General features: G+C 48.3%; 1 protein-coding gene across 6 annotated transcripts; it reads right to left on the bottom strand.

The window, feature by feature from the left end:
- Positions 1-1041: 1041 nt before the first annotated feature.
- Positions 1042-10862, bottom strand: AIPL1 (AIP like 1 HSP90 co-chaperone). 6 transcript variants are annotated; one of them, XM_010341796.3, is made up of 6 exons: positions 10767-10862; positions 10022-10135; positions 4466-4654; positions 2465-2641; positions 2199-2340; positions 1042-1459 (listed from the first exon to the last, which is right to left on the bottom strand). In XM_010341796.3, exons 1-6 carry the CDS (start codon positions 10860-10862, stop codon positions 1125-1127), a joined length of 1053 nt encoding a protein of 350 aa, XP_010340098.1. In that variant the 3' UTR covers positions 1042-1124.
- Positions 10863-19146: the final 8284 nt, after the last annotated feature.

Raw genomic sequence — 19146 nt, forward strand, 5'->3', positions numbered from 1 at the left:
GATTACAGGCGTGAGCCACTGTGCCCAGTGCCCCTAGAAATTGTTGTTTAAACTGCTCCTTAATCTACATGTAATTAAAAGTGGGTATAAATCTGACTGCTTTCTGCTTATGGGGTAGCCCTTCTCTACAGTCATGAAGCTGTAACACTGCAGCTTCCAGACAACTGTATTCTTTTTTTTTACTTTCTTTTCTTTTTTTATTTTTTGAGATGAAATTTCACTCTTGTTGCCCAGGCTGGAGTATAATGATGCAGTCTCGGCTCACTGCAACCTCCGCCTCCCAGGTCCAAGTGATTCTCCTGCCTCAGCCTCTTGAGTAGCTGGGATTACAGGCATATGCCACCACACCCAGCTAGTTTTTTGTATTTTTAGTAGAAATGGGGTTTCACCATGTTGGCCACGCTGGTGTTGAACTCCTGACCTCAGGTGATCCGCCCACCTCAGCCTCCCAAAGTGGTGGGATTACAGGCGTGAGCCACCGCTCGAGGCCACAGCTGTTTTTTTCTTCCCTACTACTGGCTTGCCCTTGAAATCTCTCCTAGGGGAAGCCAAGAACCCACTCAGGCTAAGTTCCAGTTTTGGGGCTTGCTCACCCTACATCAAGACCCATTAAAGTCAGTGGGATTCTAGAGAGTTCCAGGTATCCTGCGTAAACTTGCAAAAATAACCAAGAAATGACCCACAAATGTAACTATCCAAAATGGGGAGACGGTGAGGGGTAGCAGGGATGAGAAAGGATCAGAGCGTCATCAGATCCTCATTTGTCATTGACACGGGGTAAAATCGACAGGTGGAGAAACTGGTTTAAACAGATTACTTGGAAATAGAGAAAACTACCAGAAGAACAAAAAACAGGGTCAGTTAAAACCACGGCACGGAAGGAATGGGACAGGTAGGGGAGAAACCGGCTTTTATTCATTCATAAGTTCTTCTGTGCCCTTTGGATTTTTTTTTTTTTTTTTTTTTTTTTTTTTTTTTTTTTACCATAGGCATGTCTGACTTTGATTTCAAAGATTAATTTTAAATTTCAAAAAGCGACAACACAATCCTGGTCAATTGAACCAGAAGTGACCAGGCCACTTGCTCCCTGCCTGGGTGCCAGGCTGGCTGTGGGCCTCAGGGCGTCAGTGCTGTAGTGGGTGCCCCGGGGTCAAGGTTAGCTCTGCAGGTGGCTCTGCAGGTGGCTCTGCGGGTGGCTCTGTGGATGACTCTGCAGGTGGCTCTGCGGGTGGCTCCGCGGGGGACCACGTGGCCCCCTGGCTCAGCATGTTGCGGCAGCGCAGCCGCTCCTCCTCCTGCTTCTCCGCCATGCGGTTCTCCAGCAGCCTCAGCTCCCTGCGCACCGCCTTCTGCATGGACGGCTCCAGCTCCAGCACTTTCTGGAGGTCCGCCTTGGCCTCGGCCTCGTTCCACACCTCCGCGTGAGCCCGGGCGCGCACATAGTAGGCCTTCACAATGCCTGTGGGGAGCATCCAGTCTCAGAGGCAGCCCCCGCCCAGCTGGGACTCACCAGCCTACAAGACCCTTAGCCGTGCCGTGATCCTTAAACTCTCTGTACCCCCCGTGCTTCGGTTTCCCCAACTGTAAAACGAAGATGATGATCATAATAGCAGTACCTCCTCCTCTCCTTTTCAAGGCCCTATGATTAATTTTATATTCTTAACTTTGTTTTCTTTTTCTTATAGACACTCCCTAAATTAGATAACCTTCAGGCCCTTTCCCTGCACCTCCCCCATATGGTGATTATGAGGATTATGAGGATTAAATGAGATAATCAAAACGCAGAGGACTTGTGCCTGATGGATGAGCCAAGTGCTGGATGTTGTTACTGTGAGCGCTGTCGGAGTGTTAAGTCAGTGCTAGTACCAGCGGCCCCTATACTAGAATCGACATAATATTTTTCTCTATATTGATTGTCCCTCTTTTTTAAAAGCCTGTTTACTGTTCCACCGAAATCACAAGCTTGGTGAGTTTCCTTGGTAAGCATTCAAATACACATTAAAATAAAAGGCCCCACACCAAGCACAGGCCATCGATCACCCAGGATTCAGTGACACACGCTAGGAAACCCGGCTGGCTGGAGACAAAGTTTGGTGCCCTGGTGGGGTGGAAAGGAAAGTCCAGGGAGGTTGTGACAGGTGTCTCTGTGGCCCTGGGCTGGGTGCCCCCTTGCTGCCCACCCCTCCAGCCCCGCGCACCTGGGTGGTGCCGGAGAATGTCACTGGTATGCTCCAGGACCTCGTAGTACTCCTCCTTCTTCAGCAGACACTGACAGTAGTTGAGGATCAGGGTATTGATCATCTTCTCCAGCTTCAGCCACTGCACCTCCCAGGGTTTCTCCTGCCCAAAAAGAAGGTCAGCCGTGACCTCAGGCTGCTGCTTGACCCTCGCCCCACCCTGGCCAGCACTGGGCAGGTCCCCCAGAGGCAGCCCCACTTCTCACCCCCTGCCAGCGGCCTCCCACCTTGGTCTGCAGGTTCCTTAGGCAGATGATGGCCTCCTGGTACTTGGAAGAGGCCTCCTCGTAGCGGCCCAGCTTGAAGAGCCTATTTCCTTCTCCATGGAGGACGGGCACCACCTTCATCTTCTCGTGATTGCTCAGGTTCCAGGTCTCCCTCTGGTAATCACTTGGGGCATCAACCTGGCCCCAGAGCTGCGGGTCATTGAGGAAGGAACCCCGGGGTCCTCACCCCAGCAGGGACCAGAGAAAGTAGGCCCTGGCACGTCTCCCTGAAGTCATGCTTGCTGGTCAGTTGCATACAGACAAGGGAAAGAAGCAACAAGGCCGAAAACCCTGCCCTAAATCAGTGCCTTCGTGCACACAGGGAAAAGGTGCCCGTTCCTCAAGACACGTCACTTCTAATATTCGGAAAATTGTCGCCAGGTGCAGTGACTCACATCTGTAACCCCAGCACTTTGGGAGGCCAAGGTGAGTGGATCACGAAGTCAGGAGATTGAGACCATCCTGGCTAACACGGTAAAACACCATCTCTACTAAAAAGACAAAAAATTTGCTGGCAGTGATGGCACGTGCCTGTAATCCCAACTACTTGGGAAGCTGAGGCAGGAGAATCACTTGAACCTGGGAGGTGGAGGTTGCAGTGAACTGAGATCACGCCATTGCACTCCAGCCTGGGCAACAGTGAGACTCCGTCTCAAAAAAAAGAAAGAAAATTGTCAGGAATACTCGTTTTGTTAGAACAATGCACTGTTGCCATCTGCTGGAAGATGGTCATTATAGCAATACCAATATACAATGCCTATCATGAGCACCTTGGAGGAGATGCCGGTACACCTTGCGCAGTGCACAGACCACACAGCTGACTGTGACAGTAAGCCTGTAAAGGCCCTGAGTTGACACAGTTCTCATTTTATTTTTATTCACTCACATAGCTCTCAGGCTGAGCCCCGTTCTTGGCCATAGCTGAGTCCCAACGTGACCTTGACCCTGGCCCTAACCCTCTCCCACCAATCCACAAACATGGGCTGTCAATCACTCTAGGGCTCTGGCTGGGAGGATGTGGGGAGTTCCATGCAGCCTCTCCCACTACTTGAGAACCAAGTCTGAATCCACAAACCACAGGAAGTAGGAGGTTATAATCTTAAACTCTTGGGAAAAAAGTGGAAGTGGATAACCAACAGAAGTAAAATGCTGGCCAGGCACAGTGGCTCACACCTGTAATCCCAGCACTTTGGGAGGCCGAGGCGGGTGGATCACCTGAGGTCAGGGGTTCAAGATCAGCCTGACCAGCAGGGAGAAACCCCATCTCTACTAAAGCTATAAAATTAGCCAGGTGTGGTAGCGGACACCTGTAATCCCAGCTACTCGGGAGGCTGAGGCAGAATCGATTGAACCTGGGAGGCAGAGGTTGTGGTGAGCCGAGATCACGCCATTGCACAGGAGTAAAATACCTCCAAAATGAAAATGAGTCACATTTTTAAAAATTGGCTCCAAACAGACTTTTCTCTTTTTTTCTTTTTTAGTGACAGTCTCACTCTGTCGCCCAGGCTGGAGTGCGATGGCGCGATCTTGGCTCACTGCAACCTCCACCTTCCAGGATCAAGCAATTCTCGTGCCTCAACCTCCTGAGTAGCTAGGATTACAGGTACACACCACCATGCCAGGTTAATTTTTGTACTTTTAATAGAGACGGGGTTTCACCATGTTGGCCAGGCTAGTCTCGAACTCCTGACTTCAAGTGATCCACCACCTTGGCCTCCCAAAGTGTTGAGATTACAGGCATGAGTCACCATGCCCAGCACCAAATCGACTTTTTGCGTGGAAAAAGCAGAGGCCTTTTTTTTTCCAAATTCATATTCCCCTGTGGTTTATGAACCCTTACTGATGCTCTAAAGAGAAACAGGGCACTGTTCAATGGTCAGTCGGATAGGGGGTGCCCGTGATGCCTGCTGTCCCTCTCTAGTCCTGGCACAGCCCTCCAGCCCTGCCTACCCTGAGCCCCACCTGCAGCAGCTCGATCACAAAGATCAGAGGCTGAGGCTCCTTCTGCAGCTCATCCAGGTCCTCGTAGCCCAGCGTGTGGTAGGCGAACATGTTGGCCAGCCCGCACGTGTGCACATGCCACTCCGTCGGGTCCTTGCCCTGGGCCATCTGCCGCAGGCTCCGGGACAGGATGGGGTAGACCCCCGTGTGCTGGGGAGAGAAACAGATGGCATCTGGGCTACCTGCTGAGAGCTACGTAGGCCACAGAAGGCCTCTACTCAGAGCCCCTCCTAGCAGGAATCCTGCCACCTCACTATGCCACTAACTGATTCACTGTGTGCCAGGCAAAGCACTTTACACTATCATGAGCTCCTTTAATCCTTATGACAATTGAAGGGAGGCACTATTATACCCACTTTACAGATGAGGAAACCACAGCCCAGAGAGGCAAAGCAACTTGCTTAAGGTCACACAGCTAGGAAATATGCAGCCAGGATTCAAACCTGGCTCCAGAGGCCATAAGCTCTTAGCCTCTGGCTACCTCTTCTGGCCCTTGTGGTCCACTGTAACACATCTCTGCCCCAAGGAAACTCTGAGCTCTGCAAAGCCTATGACTGACAGGAAGGGCAGTGTGGCGCAGTGGAAGGGACAGGACTCCGGGGTCCAAGAGAGTCACTTTGGTATCCTGGAACTGCTGCAGATTAGCAGTGAGCCCAGGTCTCTGTACGTCTCTGAAGCCCACTTCCCTGGGTTGCTCCTGTCTGGTATTAGGGCTGCTGTAGGGATTAAATGAGATGGTGCAGACATAGGTCTGGCTCGTCACAGCCTCAGCCACAATGGGAGCTGAGGTTACCACTCTTGGAATGAAGAAGGGCTGGGAAAATCAGCTGTGCAGCCTTAGTGAGTCATGCCGTATGCATGCTGGGCCTCAATTTCCCCAACTAGGCTCTCTGAGAACCCATCTCCTTGGACTGGCTTCTGAGATGACCCAGTTCTGGCCCCACATGCAACATGTTGCTGGGAAGAGAAGCAGATGAAACTCCGTGCAGCAGTTCAGCGCTGCCTCCAGGTCACCAGCACAGAGACAGAGGTCACCCCGCCCATCCCACCACCAGCTGAGATTAGCCCGAAATGCCTTCTGCCTCTTCATGGAAGAGACGAGCAGATGGCTGTTGAGCCTGTTGGGATTAGAGCTGGACCAAGGGAGGGAGAGGCCCCAGAATCAGCTTGCTACAGGGAGGGAGCACCCCGGCCCTGACTCAGCAGCCCCTAGCTCAGCACCCCATGGCTCCCAGCAAGCTAAGTGTGCTTTTGTGGTCCCAAAGCACACTGCCCTCACTTATCTATCTTGTGGCACTGGCTACCCTGCATTACAATTGTTTAGGTGTGTGCTCCTCCAGAATTCAAGTTCCTTATGGGCTAGAAGCTTCACTTGCTTCATTCCTAACATACAGCACAGGCCAAGTGAGGTTCCCAGTGAATGTTTTCTAATTAGATAGATAGATAGATAGATAGATAGATAGATAGATAGATAGGTAGACAGACAGATGAATGACAGGAGATGATGGATGCAGGCATAGTGATGAAAGACTGGATTATGAATGAAGATTGGTTGAAGGAAAGAATGGATGAATTGATGCCTAGGCAAGTGGGTGGATGGATAAGAGGTGGGCATGCAGGTGAAGAAATAACTCTAGAAGGTGTGTGTGTGTGTGTGTGTGTGTGTGTGTACATGTGCACAATCATGGCAGCCATGGGCTGGGGTGAGGAGATGGGAGGGGTGTGGCGATTGGGAAAACCCATAGTTACTATGGTATAACAGTTACCAGCTGGGCACTCACGTCTATAATACCAGCACTTTGAGAGGCCAAGGGGGCAGATCACCTGAGGTCAAACATTTGAGACCAGCCTGGCCAATGTGGTGAAACCCTGTCTCTACTAAAAATACCAAAAAAAAAAAAAAATTAGCCGGGCATGATGGTGGGCACCAGTAATCCCAGCCACTCGGGAGGCTGAGGCAGGAGAATCGCTTGACCCCAGGAGGCAGAGGTGGCAGTGAGCCAAGATCACACCATTGCACTCCAGCCTGGGCAACAAGAGCGAAACTCCGTCTCAGAAAAAAAAATTCAGCCTGTTGTAAGGGCAGTGCAGTCATGTGACTATCAATGTGGACAAAGGAACACAGACTCCACAGGAAACAAAAAGCCACGCCCATGTTATGGGAATGACAACAGCTTGTGGTTTTGCAAACAACAAATCAATCATCTAATCAATAATTTATTGACATTCTTCTATGCACTCAGCTGTCATGTGTTAATGAACATGTATCCTATGGAGAGGGGGTTCTTGGTGGCAGCCAAGCCTTGCTTCTCATATGGCATGAATTGAAGTACAGGAGTCCCTCACTCTATTTGGAGTCCCAAAGTCAATAGATATATTTTTAAACTCACTAAAATCACAAAGAAGCCAATTTTCTGAAGCCTTGACTTGATAAAAATAAAACAGATTTTAAGTTAAAAACATCAGAAGGAAGAAAAACACAGGGACTGGTACGAAGGAAAGATGTTCAACGAATATGTGCTACATGAGTGAAGAAATGAATAACATGTTGGGTGGGATCACCTACTGGCAGAGGATGGTACTGCAGCCCAACTCTATTGTACATTGTGAGAAACAGGTGCAGGATAAAGAGGGAACCAGGTGTCTCACCCAGATCTTTTATCTTAACCTGTTTGAGCCATTACAGGTTTTCCTTTTTTTGGAGTCTTAAGTTTTCTCATTAGTAAAGTGAAGAAGTTAATCTCAAAATGTTTTCTAGGCCGGGCACTGTGGCTCATGCCTATAATTCCAGCACTTTGGGAGACTGAGGCAGGTAGATCACTTGAGGTAAAGCCTGGTCCAACATGATGAAACCCCGTCTCTACTAAAAATACAAAATAAAATTAGCTGGGTGTAGTCGTGGGCACCTGTAATCCCATTTACTCAGGAGTCTGAGGCAGGAGAATCATTTGAACCTGGAAGGCACAGGTTCCAGTGAGCATAGATTGTGCCACTGCACTCTAGCCTGGGTGACAGAGTAAAACTCCACCTTAGGGAAAAGAAATTCTAGCTCAAAATAATAGCTCTAAGTTTTAATTGCCCTCATATGTTATATCATTTAATCTCCAAAACAACTCCTTAACTTAGAGTTTTCTTTATTTATAAATGAAGGAATAGAGTAGCAGGCAGAAGAAGGGACTTCCCCAGATCACACAACTAATAAAAGACAGAACAGGTTCAAACTGTCCCCGAAATGCTCATTTAAAAGGTCAGTGGCCTCTGATGAAATAATGAGTCTGGGTATCTGCCATCAATGGTGAAAGTCTAGGGGTAGCTTTGGAATGGATGGATCAGGCTGTCAACACCCACGCTCACCAATCACTCTTAACATCACAGTAAAACAGACAAGTAGATGTCATGGACTTCTCTCAAAGGAAAGTATATGGTATCATCCATAGCAGACTTTTTTGAAAAAGAGAGAGAGAAAATAATCTGAATTTTACCAAGTTCTCTAGACTCAGCTTTCAATGTATCAAAAACATGGGAAATAAAGGAACAGGTTAGACAATTTCAGGGCAAAGCACCAGGAAAATCAGAATGTGGGACTTGTACAGGATAAATGACCCCATTCCTTCAACACATCCATGTCAAGGAAGAATAGAAGAAAAGAAGGTGAACCTATAGATAAAAATAGACTTGACAGACACATCAACAAAGCGCTATGCAGGGACTTTGTTTGGTTGTTGATTTAAACAAACCAAACTCATTCATTTATAAAGAATAAAAGAGGAGTCAACCAGAGAAAATTTAACAGTGACTGGATATTAGATGGCTTTAAGGAATTACTGGAGTTTTTAAAAGACTTCATAACAATGTCATGGTCAAGTTTTTTCAATATCCTCATATCTGGCCAGGTGCGGTGGCTCACACCTGTAATCCCAGCACTCTAGGAGGCCAAGGCGGGCAGATCACGAGGTCAGCAGTTCGAGACCAGCCTGGCCAACATAATGAAACCCTGTCTCTACTAAAAATACAAAAGTTAGCCAGGCATGATGTGCCTGTAGTCCCAGCTACTCAGGAGGCTGAGGCAGGAGAATCACTTGAACCTGGGAGACGGAGGAATGCACCACTGCATTCCAGCCTGGGCGACACAGCAAGAGTTTGTCTCAAAAAAAATCCTCATATTTTAGGGATACAAATTTTAGTATTTACAGATGAAGTGATGTGGTGCCTGGCTTTTACTTTAACCATGCAGGACAAAGAATGGAAGTGGGTAGGGTGGAAGATGAAGCAAGACCAGCTGTGGGTTGATAGTGGCTGGCACTGGGTGATGTGTTCTTAGAAGTGCATTATACTTTCTGCTGACTTTTGTTTTTGTTTGAAAGTTCTCATAAGAAACATTGCTTAAAGGTCAGTGGGTGCTGCCATAAGGCAAGGAAGCTAACTTATAAGAGTAACTTACGCAGTGCCATAAATAGAGAGGGGCAACTTGCAACGTGAGGAGGAAGGCAAAGAAGTGACCAGTGCTGGTCTAATCATACTCTATAAAGTCTCCAGATCTAGCTCAGGCACAGCGGCTCTCACCTGTATTCCCAGCACTTTGGGAGGCCAAAGCAGGTGGATCATGAGGTCAGAAGATGGATTGAGACCATCCTGGCCAACATAGTGAAACCTCATCTCTACTAAAAATACAAAAATTAGCTGGGTGTGGTGGTACATGCCTGTAATCCCAGCTACTCTGGAGGCTGAGACAGAAGAATCGCTTTAACTAGGGAGAGGGAGGTTGCAGTGAGCCAAGATCATGCCACTGCACTCCAGCCTGGGCAACAGAATGAGACTCTGTCTCAAAAAAAAAAAAAAAAATCTCCAGGTTGAATCACACTGCATAAAAAGCAAGGACTGGATGGGGCATGATGGCTCACGGCTATAATTCCAGCACTTTGGGAGGCCGAGTTGGAAGGATTGCTTAAGCCCAAGAGCTCAGAACCAGCCTGGCCAACATGGAGAAACTCTGTCTCTACAAAATATACAAAAATCAGGTGTGGTGGTGTGCTCCTTGGAGGCTGAGGTAGGCGGATGACCGGAGCCCAGGAAGTTGAGGGCTGCAGTGAGCCGTGATTACACTACTGCACTCCAGCCTGGGTGACAGAGCGAGACCATCTCTCTCCCTCTCTCTCTCTCTCTCTCTGTCTCTCCTCTCTCTCTCTCTCTCTCTCTCTCTCTCTCTCTCTCTCACACACACACACACACACACACAAACACACACACACACACGTGAAGACTGTGAAGCAGCTGGCTCCCTCCTGCTGGGCACAGCCCTGCTCCCACACCGCACCAGCCAGCCACGACCCAGGCCTCCCCTTCCAGGCCTTGTTCCCTCCATCTTCACACGCACAGCAATGGGGAATGAGGTTGCAGGACTGGCTTTGCAGGGCTTTGTTTCAGTCCCAGGTTTCCCAAAACACATCAGCCCCCCAGAGCGGGTGGGTGAGCCCGGAAGAGACCAGCCCTAGGCAACTGGGTGCAGGGCCAACTTACGATGGTGTCGCACCAGAACTCGGCCACCTCTCGCACCCGCATGGACGTGAGCAGGATCTCCCAGACCTCCAGCTTGAACATGTTCCCGATGATGATGTGCATGGGCTGGCCCACCTCCCTGCTGTCGTCAATCACCGTCCGCTCCTCATCACATTTCATGGTGCGAAAATGAAAGATCACCTGGTCACGGAGACGGCGCGCTCTGCTCTAGATAAACCTCTCCAGACCGGGCAGAAGCCACCTCCCGGCCACCAAATCCCAGGTGTCCTCGGTCGGCTCACTCAGTTCACCCCATCAGATGCCTCAGAGCCCCAGAGCACCTCCACACTGCCTGCATCCCCCAGGGAGGAGGAGCCCACCCCCTCCCTATGGACCCCATTCCACTCCCCACAGCCCTGCCTGTCCAGAAATCCTTCCTCAAATAAGCCCACAGGAACACCCTTCAGTCCAGGGAAGCCCAACAGACGTTTGGGGACAAATGCCAAGACCCCTGAGGCCCCCTTTCTTCTTCGTCCAGAAAATTCCTAAAAGTCTTTCCCCTCAGCTCATGCTAAAAGTGGAATCTGCAAAGTACCAAAAATGCCCCGTGAAGGCGTAGACGCTGGGAGCTCCCCGGAGGCCCAGGGCTGGGGCTGCCTGGATGTTCTGGGGCAAAGCTGAAAGCTGTTTACAGTGCCTCGGGGCACACCTGGAACGTGGAGCCTGCTCTGGGAGACCCTATCTGCTCTGGAGGGGCCCCACTCACTCGGGATCCGGTGATGAAATTTGGGAGCTCGCCCGTGCCCCCGTGCAGAATGGTCTTCTTGACCCCTTCCACGTTCAGGAGCAGAGCGGCATCCATGGCTGGAGGAGGAAAAGTTGGAGGAGAAAAGGCGGCGTCCAGCACAGGCTGAGATAATCTCACCTCCGGGGACGACACTTAGGCGCCTGAGACGCTGGGATTTGCCCAGCCAGGAGGAGTGGCGGGGGAGGGCAGACCGTGGGGGCGGTGCCCCAGGCGCCCCGCTTCTCATCAGAGAGCCACGCGGGTCTGTGGTCAGCAGGCAGCCTTTCCTCCTACCCCATCCATCACTCTTTCCAGTGATTCTGGGTCCCTGCCTGACACACGCCAGGGGTGTGCTAGGCCTGAGTTTTGTTCCCCCTCAAGAAGGAAGAAGGTCCCCCGAGCTTTCTTAAAGAAGGCAGGAGAGGAGGAGTGAGCAGGAGAGAAGCCTGGAGGCCACTGAAGGGGAAAAGGAGGGGAGGCCTGGGCTGAGCACAGACTCTAAGCCCCTGAGGACCCCAGGCCAGGCAGGGCAGCAGCGGCCCTTGCCATCCAACCACCTGCCTGCTTTCCCCGTTCCCTCTCCCCTGCCCAGGATCTACCTTTAGGAGGCCCTGCGATGGTGGCCCAAGGGACGAGGGGACAGGTTTCTGGCTTGGGAGGGAAGGAAGACAGGGAACAAAAGTCGGGGTGGGTTTGAGTAAAGTTGAGCGCCCTCCCCAGCCCCGCTCCTGCCTCCCCTGCAAGGCCTGGCTGCGGGAGGACGCCTATTCCCTCCCCTTTGGAGGGCCTCAGCCCTGTGCTCTGGGAACCAGGCGGAGTGCATTCAGGGCATCCGGGACGCCCTTCCAGGCGGCCAAACATGCGAAGACTTGGTGTTTGGCACCATCGTGTGGCCAGTTCAAGCTCCTTCGCCTCCACACCCTGAGGGTGGTGGACTCAGCTCCAAACCGTTTTCCTGACACCAGGCTCACTTGTTGCAGAGGGAAGGGACTCTGCTACAGGGAGAGAGAAAAACACTAGACTGTGCCAGGTGCGGTGGCTCATGGCCATAATCCCAGCACTTTGGGAGCTGTGGTGGGTGGATCACCTGAGGTCAGGAGTTCAAGTCCACCCTGGCCAACATGGTGAAACCCCGTCTCCACTAAAAATACAACAATTAGCCAGGAGTGATGGCAGGTGCCTGCAATCCCAGCTACTCGGGAGGCAGAGGCAGGAGAATCGCTTGAACCCAGGAGATGAAGGTTGCTCTGAGCTGAGATCACACCACTGCACTGCACTCCAGCCTGGGTGATAGAATGAGACTGTGTCTAAAAAAAAAAAACAAGAAGGAGAAGAAGGAAGAAGAAAGGAGAAGAAGGAGGAGGACTGGATTGAGCCAGATACAGCTGAGTTCAAAGGGCTGACCCTTTCCTATTTACTGACCTTGTGGCCTTGGGTGTCTCTCGTTTAACTCAACTGCCTTTTCCCAATTGAAATGGAAAAATTGACCTCTGCTGCGTTCCTCTCAAGGGAGGCTGAGAGGCTGGCAGCAGTGAATGGGACCCTGAAATCCGGCACCCCTGAAAGTCTTGCCTCCCATGAAGAGCCATTGGCATAGAGGAGATCAAACCTGGGCCAACTGGCCAAGGCCAGGGAGCCCTGGCCAGACCCCCAAGGGTCAGGTCTCCATCCCTGGAAGGTGGAAGGCTGCAGAAAACCTTCCCCTCCTCTCTTCCATCCTTTCTCCAGCGACACGGCAACCTAGAGACGTCTGTATGCATAGGTAAAATGGATACTTAGGAAAACTAATATAGGAGTTATTAAGAAATAATTTTTAGGTAGATAGTAAGGGTAAAGGTTCTCCAACGAAATTTCCCTGCAATTAAAAGCAACCCTCCGAACCATCTCTTTTCTTTTTTTTTTTTTTTTTTTTTTTTTTTTTTTTTGAGACAGAGTCTTACTCTGTCACCCAGGCTGGAGTGCAGTGACATGATTGTGGCTCACTGCAACCTCTGCTTCCTGGGTTCAAGGAATCTCCTGCCTCAGCCTCCCGAGTAGCTGGGATTACAAGTGTACACCACCATGGCCTAATTTTGTATTTTTAGTAGAGACAGGGTTTCAGTATGTTGGCCAGGATGGTTTCGAACTCCTGACCTCGTGATCCACCCGCCTGAGCCTCCCAAAGTGCTGGGCTTACAGGCGTGAGCCACCGCACCCTGCTACCATCTCTTTTCTGACAGCAAAAGGCTGCTTAAAGATCCAGGCTGGCAAGCCTTGATATGCAAATATCGGCCATTAGAAATTGGATTCACTCATATGGCAATTTCCACTGTCTATTCTTTGTCACAAGTGTACCAACTGTCATGGCCACCTCCAGGTAACACCATGTGTTCAGAACATCCTGGTGACCTGCATTTGCATATTAAAGAGCTAAGGTGGGAGGGCCAGGTTTTTTTCTTTTCGGACTATTTAAATGACACACCTAGTCAAACCAATCCCCTGGGCCCTGTGGAAACCAAATACCACCTCCTCCCGCCTCCTCATGTAAGCAGCCACTTTTCGCCAAACGGGGTTTTCTCTTCATTCAAATCCCCCCTCCCTTTGTCTCTGTATGGAGGAGCTATTTTTTTCTTCCTTCCTTCTTTCTTGCCTACTAAACTTTTTGCTCCTTAAAAACACTGCATGTGTGTTCGTGTCGTTAATCCTATTGGCGCAAGACCAAGAACCCTGGAGTTCCCCCAGTCATCAGAGCCATAGCAAAACTACAAAGGAATAAACAGGGATAACCATAAAGTTTCAGGAGTGGCCAGCCCAGGTGGCTCACACCTGTAATCGCAGCACTTTGGGAGGCCAAGGCAGCAGGATCAAGTTTAGGAGACTGAGACCATCCTGGCCAACATGGTGAAACCCCGCCTCTACTAAAAATACAAAAATTAGCCGGGCATGGTGGCATGCACCTATAATACCAGCTACTCAGGAGGCTGAGGCAGGAGAATCACTTGAACCCTGAGGGGCGAAGGTTGCAGTGAGCTGAGCTCTCGCCACTGCACTCCAGCCTGACAACAGAGGGAGGCTCCCTTGTCTAAAAAAAAAAAAAAAAATCTAAAGAGAGAGGGAGAACACACTTGTCACGTGCAGGTGTCAAGTGTCTGCTTCTGGGTTACTGGCAATGTTCACCCTTGACCTAGGTGATGGTTACATGGTTTTTGGCTTTATAAGTACAGTAAGTTCTCACTTCATATCCTTTTAGGTTCTTGCAAACTGCAGTTGGAAGTGAAAGGACATACACCAGGTCCTCAAATAACATCATTTCAATCGACGTCATCATTTCATTATAATGTTGATGAGGAAAAAAAAAATGTGGTTTCCTTATAGGTAATTTCATTTAAAGTCGATTTTCAAACATGTGCATGCTCTTGTCCTCTCACTGTGTGATGCCTCCCACCATGCTATGAATGTAGTAAGAAGGCCCTCACCAGATGCCAGAACTCACTGTATTCACTGCACTAGATTTTGTCTTAGGCAGTTTTCTATCAGTAATATAATTCACAGTGGCAGAAAAAGATCCTATTGCGTCTCTTCTCACCTTCTTAAGACTCTCCCACTGTTTCAGTTGCTTCCCTTTGTAGAGGGTCAAAGGGCACACACACAAGGCAGAGATGTTTAAACAGTAGAACTGACAGACGTAGCCTGTGGTTGACTGGGGGAGGTGGGGGCGAGAAGAAAAGGGGATGTTGAAGCTGATGCCGGGGGTGGGGGGTTGGTTTCCCTGCTGAGAAGAATGAGGATTCACTCCAGGTCTGTGCCTGGGCTTGGGCCACAAGTTTCAGACTGATGCTCCAGAAACCCTTTGGCCCCAGTCTTAATTCATTTTCTGTTATTATAACTGAACACCACAGATTGCACAATTTATTTTTTTAAAAAAGACATTTATGTAGCTCATGGGTCTGGAGACTGCGAAATCCAAGAGCATGGTGCTGGCATCTGGTGAGGACCTTCTTACTACACCATAGCATGGTGGGAGGCATCACACAGTGAGAGGACAAGAGCATGCACATCAGCTCAGGTCTCTCTACCTCTTCTCGTAAAGCCTCCAATCCTATCATGGGCCCTACCCTGGTGAGGTTATCTCATCCTAGTTACCCTCCAAAGACCCCACCCATAATGTCATCCACATGTGAATTTGAGGATTCAGTTTCCAACAAATGAGCCAAGATCATGCCATTGCACTGTGGCCTGGGCAATAAGAGCAAAACTCCATCTAAACAACAACAACAAAAAAAATAGCAGCTTTGAAACCAGTCTCCTCAAGGACTTTATTAAAATGCCACTCCAGTAATCTACTGCCCTTTTAAAATTCAGCAAAGAGTTGCTACCACCTTCAGGGCAGATTTTAAACTCCTTCTCTGGCCTACAGACCCTATCTCTTGCCACCCTATCCCCTACCCCCAGCCCCTGATCTCAGCCCCATCCTTTTTGCCCAGGCTTTCCCCAGTCTTAACACTTGACAATGCTCCAGACTCCCAACAGTGGCCCACTAGCTCCTCACTTAAAACACCACATGTTCAGGGAATACGACCCTGACCTCCAGCTCCAGCCACTTTTTCCACTTCCCTTAAGCCCTCTCGCTTCTCCCTGGAACTTCACATTCATGGTATTTTCCACAGTTGTAACTGTTTACAATGATGTGTTTAATTTCTGTGTCTTCCATCAAATTGACAGTTCCAGGAGGTCAAGGAAACTGGTGGAATCTTTGCTTTTGGACAAAGAGCCCCTGGAGAGCAGGGCTGGAGTTCTTCCTTCATCCCTGTCCCCAGCAGAGGCAAGGGTGATGCTGGATTAAGCCTCTGCTAGGAACAAGTGATTGATTTTTCCTCCTTATCAAGAACAGAAACCCCTGTACCAACCTCTGGACTAGGAGCCTGCTTCCCCTGAGTACTCCCTCCTTCCCTCCACTCAATGGAAGGCAAAAGGGAAAAGCTTCTCATTCAGAAGAAAATGTTTCTTCCCCCTTTGCTTGTTGCCATGGAGACTGCTCTTCATTAACCTGGCCTGCCAGTTACCATTCTGAGTGAGGGAAGAGGGTGGAAAGCTCCAAGCAGGGACGGCATCTTTACGCATGCATGCATTCATTGTTTCATCCCAGATACTCAATGAAGCTGTGTCATCTAAGGGTAAGAATTCAGGATTTGAAGTCAGACACTGGATTTAAGCTCCAGTCCTGACATTCCACACAATCTTGGACCAGATATTTCACCTAGCTGCATCTCACTTTTGTCACCTGTAATGGAAATAAAAATAGTACCTACTTCATAGAATTGCTTGAGGATTAAGAAAGAAGAGAGAAAATAAATGCACTTAGCAGAGCGTCTGACACATGGTGAGGACTCAAAAAATACCAGCTATTATTAGGGATGCCTGTGACATGACAGGCACTGGGGAGACAATTGCGATAAGACACTCCAGTTTGAGAGGCTTTGCTTGTTCTTAAGTGTTTCACCTTCACCCCACTTTGAACCTAGTTCTCACAGAAACAACAACTCTTACCCCTTGTATTTCATTGGCAAAAGACATTAATTAAATTCCTTAACTACAGTAACAAATACAACTGTTGTAAACAGGTTTGAAAGCAAGCATTTCTGACTCTTGATAAACAACTTCACTGTAGTAACAAAGTGAACAGGCAGACTAGAGCAGTATTTTGCAAACCACAACCCATACCCCATTAGTGACCCTTGTAAAGTAAATGTAGTGGGTTGTAACCATCGAGGTTATTTTTTTATTTTTTATGAAATAGAAAATAAAATTTCAGAGCATATCACACATAGTCAAGTATTGTGTCATGAAATTTTTGTTTCAGTTCACGTGTGTGTGTGTGCGTGTGTGTGTGCGTGTGTGCTGGGTCTCTTATACTGAATGCTTGTTCCTTAAACATGCTGTTCTCTCAGTCAAGAAGAACACACGCACACACACGCACACACACACGCACACACACGCACACACACACACTCTTTGCCTCGTTAACTCATTCTCTTGGTCTCAGCTTTAAATAAGATAAGTTTTGCATAGTTCTAACTCATTCTCTTGGTCTCAGCTTTAAATAAGATAAGTTTTGCATAGTTCTTTGATTAATTGATTACTGTTTATTTAATCCATTCGTGTCTGTATCTCCCCACACACTAGATCTGAGCTCTGTGAGGGTAAGGAATGCATCTACTTTGTTGACCTCTGTGGCTCATTTTTTTTTTTTTTTTTTTTTTTTTTTTTTGAGACGGAGTTTCACTCTTGTTACCCAGGCTGGAGTGCAATGGTGCGATCTTGGCTCACCGCAACCTCTGCCTCCTGGGTTCAGGCAATTCTCCTGCCTCAGCCTCCTGAGTAGCTGGGATTACAGGCACACGTGTGGCCCATTTTTTAGCACAGTGCTTAATTGATCACAGACACCTATTTGATACAATTTGGAAAGACATGAGAGAGGGAATATGAGGGAGGGGAAGGAGAGTCGAGGAGACCAGGGTGACTTTAGCTAGGGTATGTAGATCTAAGATGCCTGCAGTACCCAAGAGGAGATGAGACCCAGGAAGTAGTTGGCTATACATGTCAGATGAGAGGCCCAAGCTGGGGTTGGAGGTATTAGGGGCTGAGAAAGGACAGTGTGGTATGGTGGTTAGGCACAGATATCCTAGTCCTAGACTGATGAAGTCTGAATCCTTGGCCCTGGTGTAGACTAACTGAGTGAAATTTGGGCCCAATCAAATTCTCTATTCTCAGTTTCCTCATCAAATGTACAATGAGGGTGTTAGTCCATTTTCTGTTGCTACAAGTGAATACCACAGACTGCATAATTTATAAAGAAAAGACACTTATTTAGCTCATGGTCTGGAGGATGGGAAGTCCAAGAGGATAGCACTGGCATCTGGTAAGGGCCTTCTTGCTGTGCCGTATGTAACATGGCAGAAGGCATTGCATGGTTAGAGGGCAAAAGTGTGCCTGTCAGCTCAGGTCACTGTTCTTTTTCTTTTAAAGCTACCAGTACCATCACGGGGATCCCACCCTGTTTGACTTTTTTTTTTTTTTTTTTTTTGAGATGGAATTTTTGCTCTTGTCACCCAAGCTGGAGTACAATGGCGCGATCTTTGCTCACTGCAGCTTCTGCCTCCCAGGTTCAAGCAATTCTCCTGCCTCAGCCTCCCGAGTAACCGAGATGAAGGCATGCACCACCATACCCAGCTAATTTTTTGGTATTATTAGTAGAGACAGGGTTTCACCATGTTGGCCAAGCTAGTCTCGAACTCCTGACCTCAAATGATCCACATGCCTTGGCCTCCCAAAGTGTGGAAATTATAGGCTTGAGCCACCTCCTGGGCCTCTGTTTGCTCTTATCTAATGCTAATTACCTCTCAAAGGCCTCACCTCATTAACATACTAAACATTGGGAATGGTAGGTGGAAGGAAGGAATAAGATACAAGTTACAGCTAAATAGGAGTAAATAGCTTAGTATTCTATAGCACGGTGGGATGACTAGAGTCATCTAGTCATGATGACTAGAGTAAACAATAATACATAGTTTCAAATAGCTAAAAGGAAGATATTGACTGTTCCCAACATAGAAAAATGATAATGTTTGAGATGATGAATATGCCAGTTACCCAAATCTGATCACTCTACAAGTATCAAAGCATCACTATGTGCCCCATAAATGTTTAATTACTACTTGTCAATTTTTAATTTTTTAAGAAAATTACAAAGTAGCTCATACTTGCAAACTACTATAGGTACAGGTATGTGTATACACACATATATAAAGTGGTACATATAAAATATACATATATGATTTACAGAATAATAAAGGCTGGGCAAGGTGGCTCATGCTTGAAATCCCAGCACTCTGGGAGGCCAAGGCAGGAGGACTGCTTGAGCCCAGGAGTTTGAGACTGCAGTGAGCCATGATTGCACCACTGCACGCCAGCCTGGACAACAGGGCAAGATCCTGTCTAAAAAACGGTAAAAAAGAAGAAAGTAAACAACCATGTGGCTACCACCCAGCCTACGAAATAGAACATTACCTTTGAAGTCCTTTGAGCCCTTTCCTCAATACATCCTCTTCTCCTGTCACCCTTCCAAAAATGACTACCTGTTTTATTTTGGTGCTTACAATTCCTTTGCTTTCCATAACAGCTTTGTCCACAAATGTGTCTGTATATTCCTAAACCATATTGTTTAGTTTTTTGCTTTTGAACTTACATGGTGTCATACTCTGTCTGCATAGCTTTTTTTTAAATCTAACATGATATTTCTGATATTCACCTAAGTTGGGAATGGTAGGTGGGAGGAAGGAATAGGAGAAATTTGTTAAAAGATACAAAGTTACAGCTAAAT

The sequence above is a fragment of the Saimiri boliviensis genome, chromosome 17 (assembly GCF_048565385.1).
Source record: "Saimiri boliviensis isolate mSaiBol1 chromosome 17, mSaiBol1.pri, whole genome shotgun sequence".
Classification (NCBI taxonomy): domain Eukaryota; kingdom Metazoa; phylum Chordata; class Mammalia; order Primates; family Cebidae; genus Saimiri; species Saimiri boliviensis.

Coding starts and splice junctions, on each gene's coding strand:
- AIPL1 (XM_010341795.3), bottom strand. CDS start 10,862: ATGGATGCCGCTCTGCTCCTGAACGTGGAAGGGGTCAAGAAGACCATT. Junction 4,655..10,021: donor AGTTCTGGTGCGACACCATC/GTAAGTTGGCCC, acceptor TTCTCTCCCCAG/CACACGGGGGTCTACCCCAT. Junction 2,341..2,464: donor TAAGGAACCTGCAGACCAAG/GTGGGAGGCCGC, acceptor CTTTTTGGGCAG/GAGAAACCCTGGGAGGTGCA.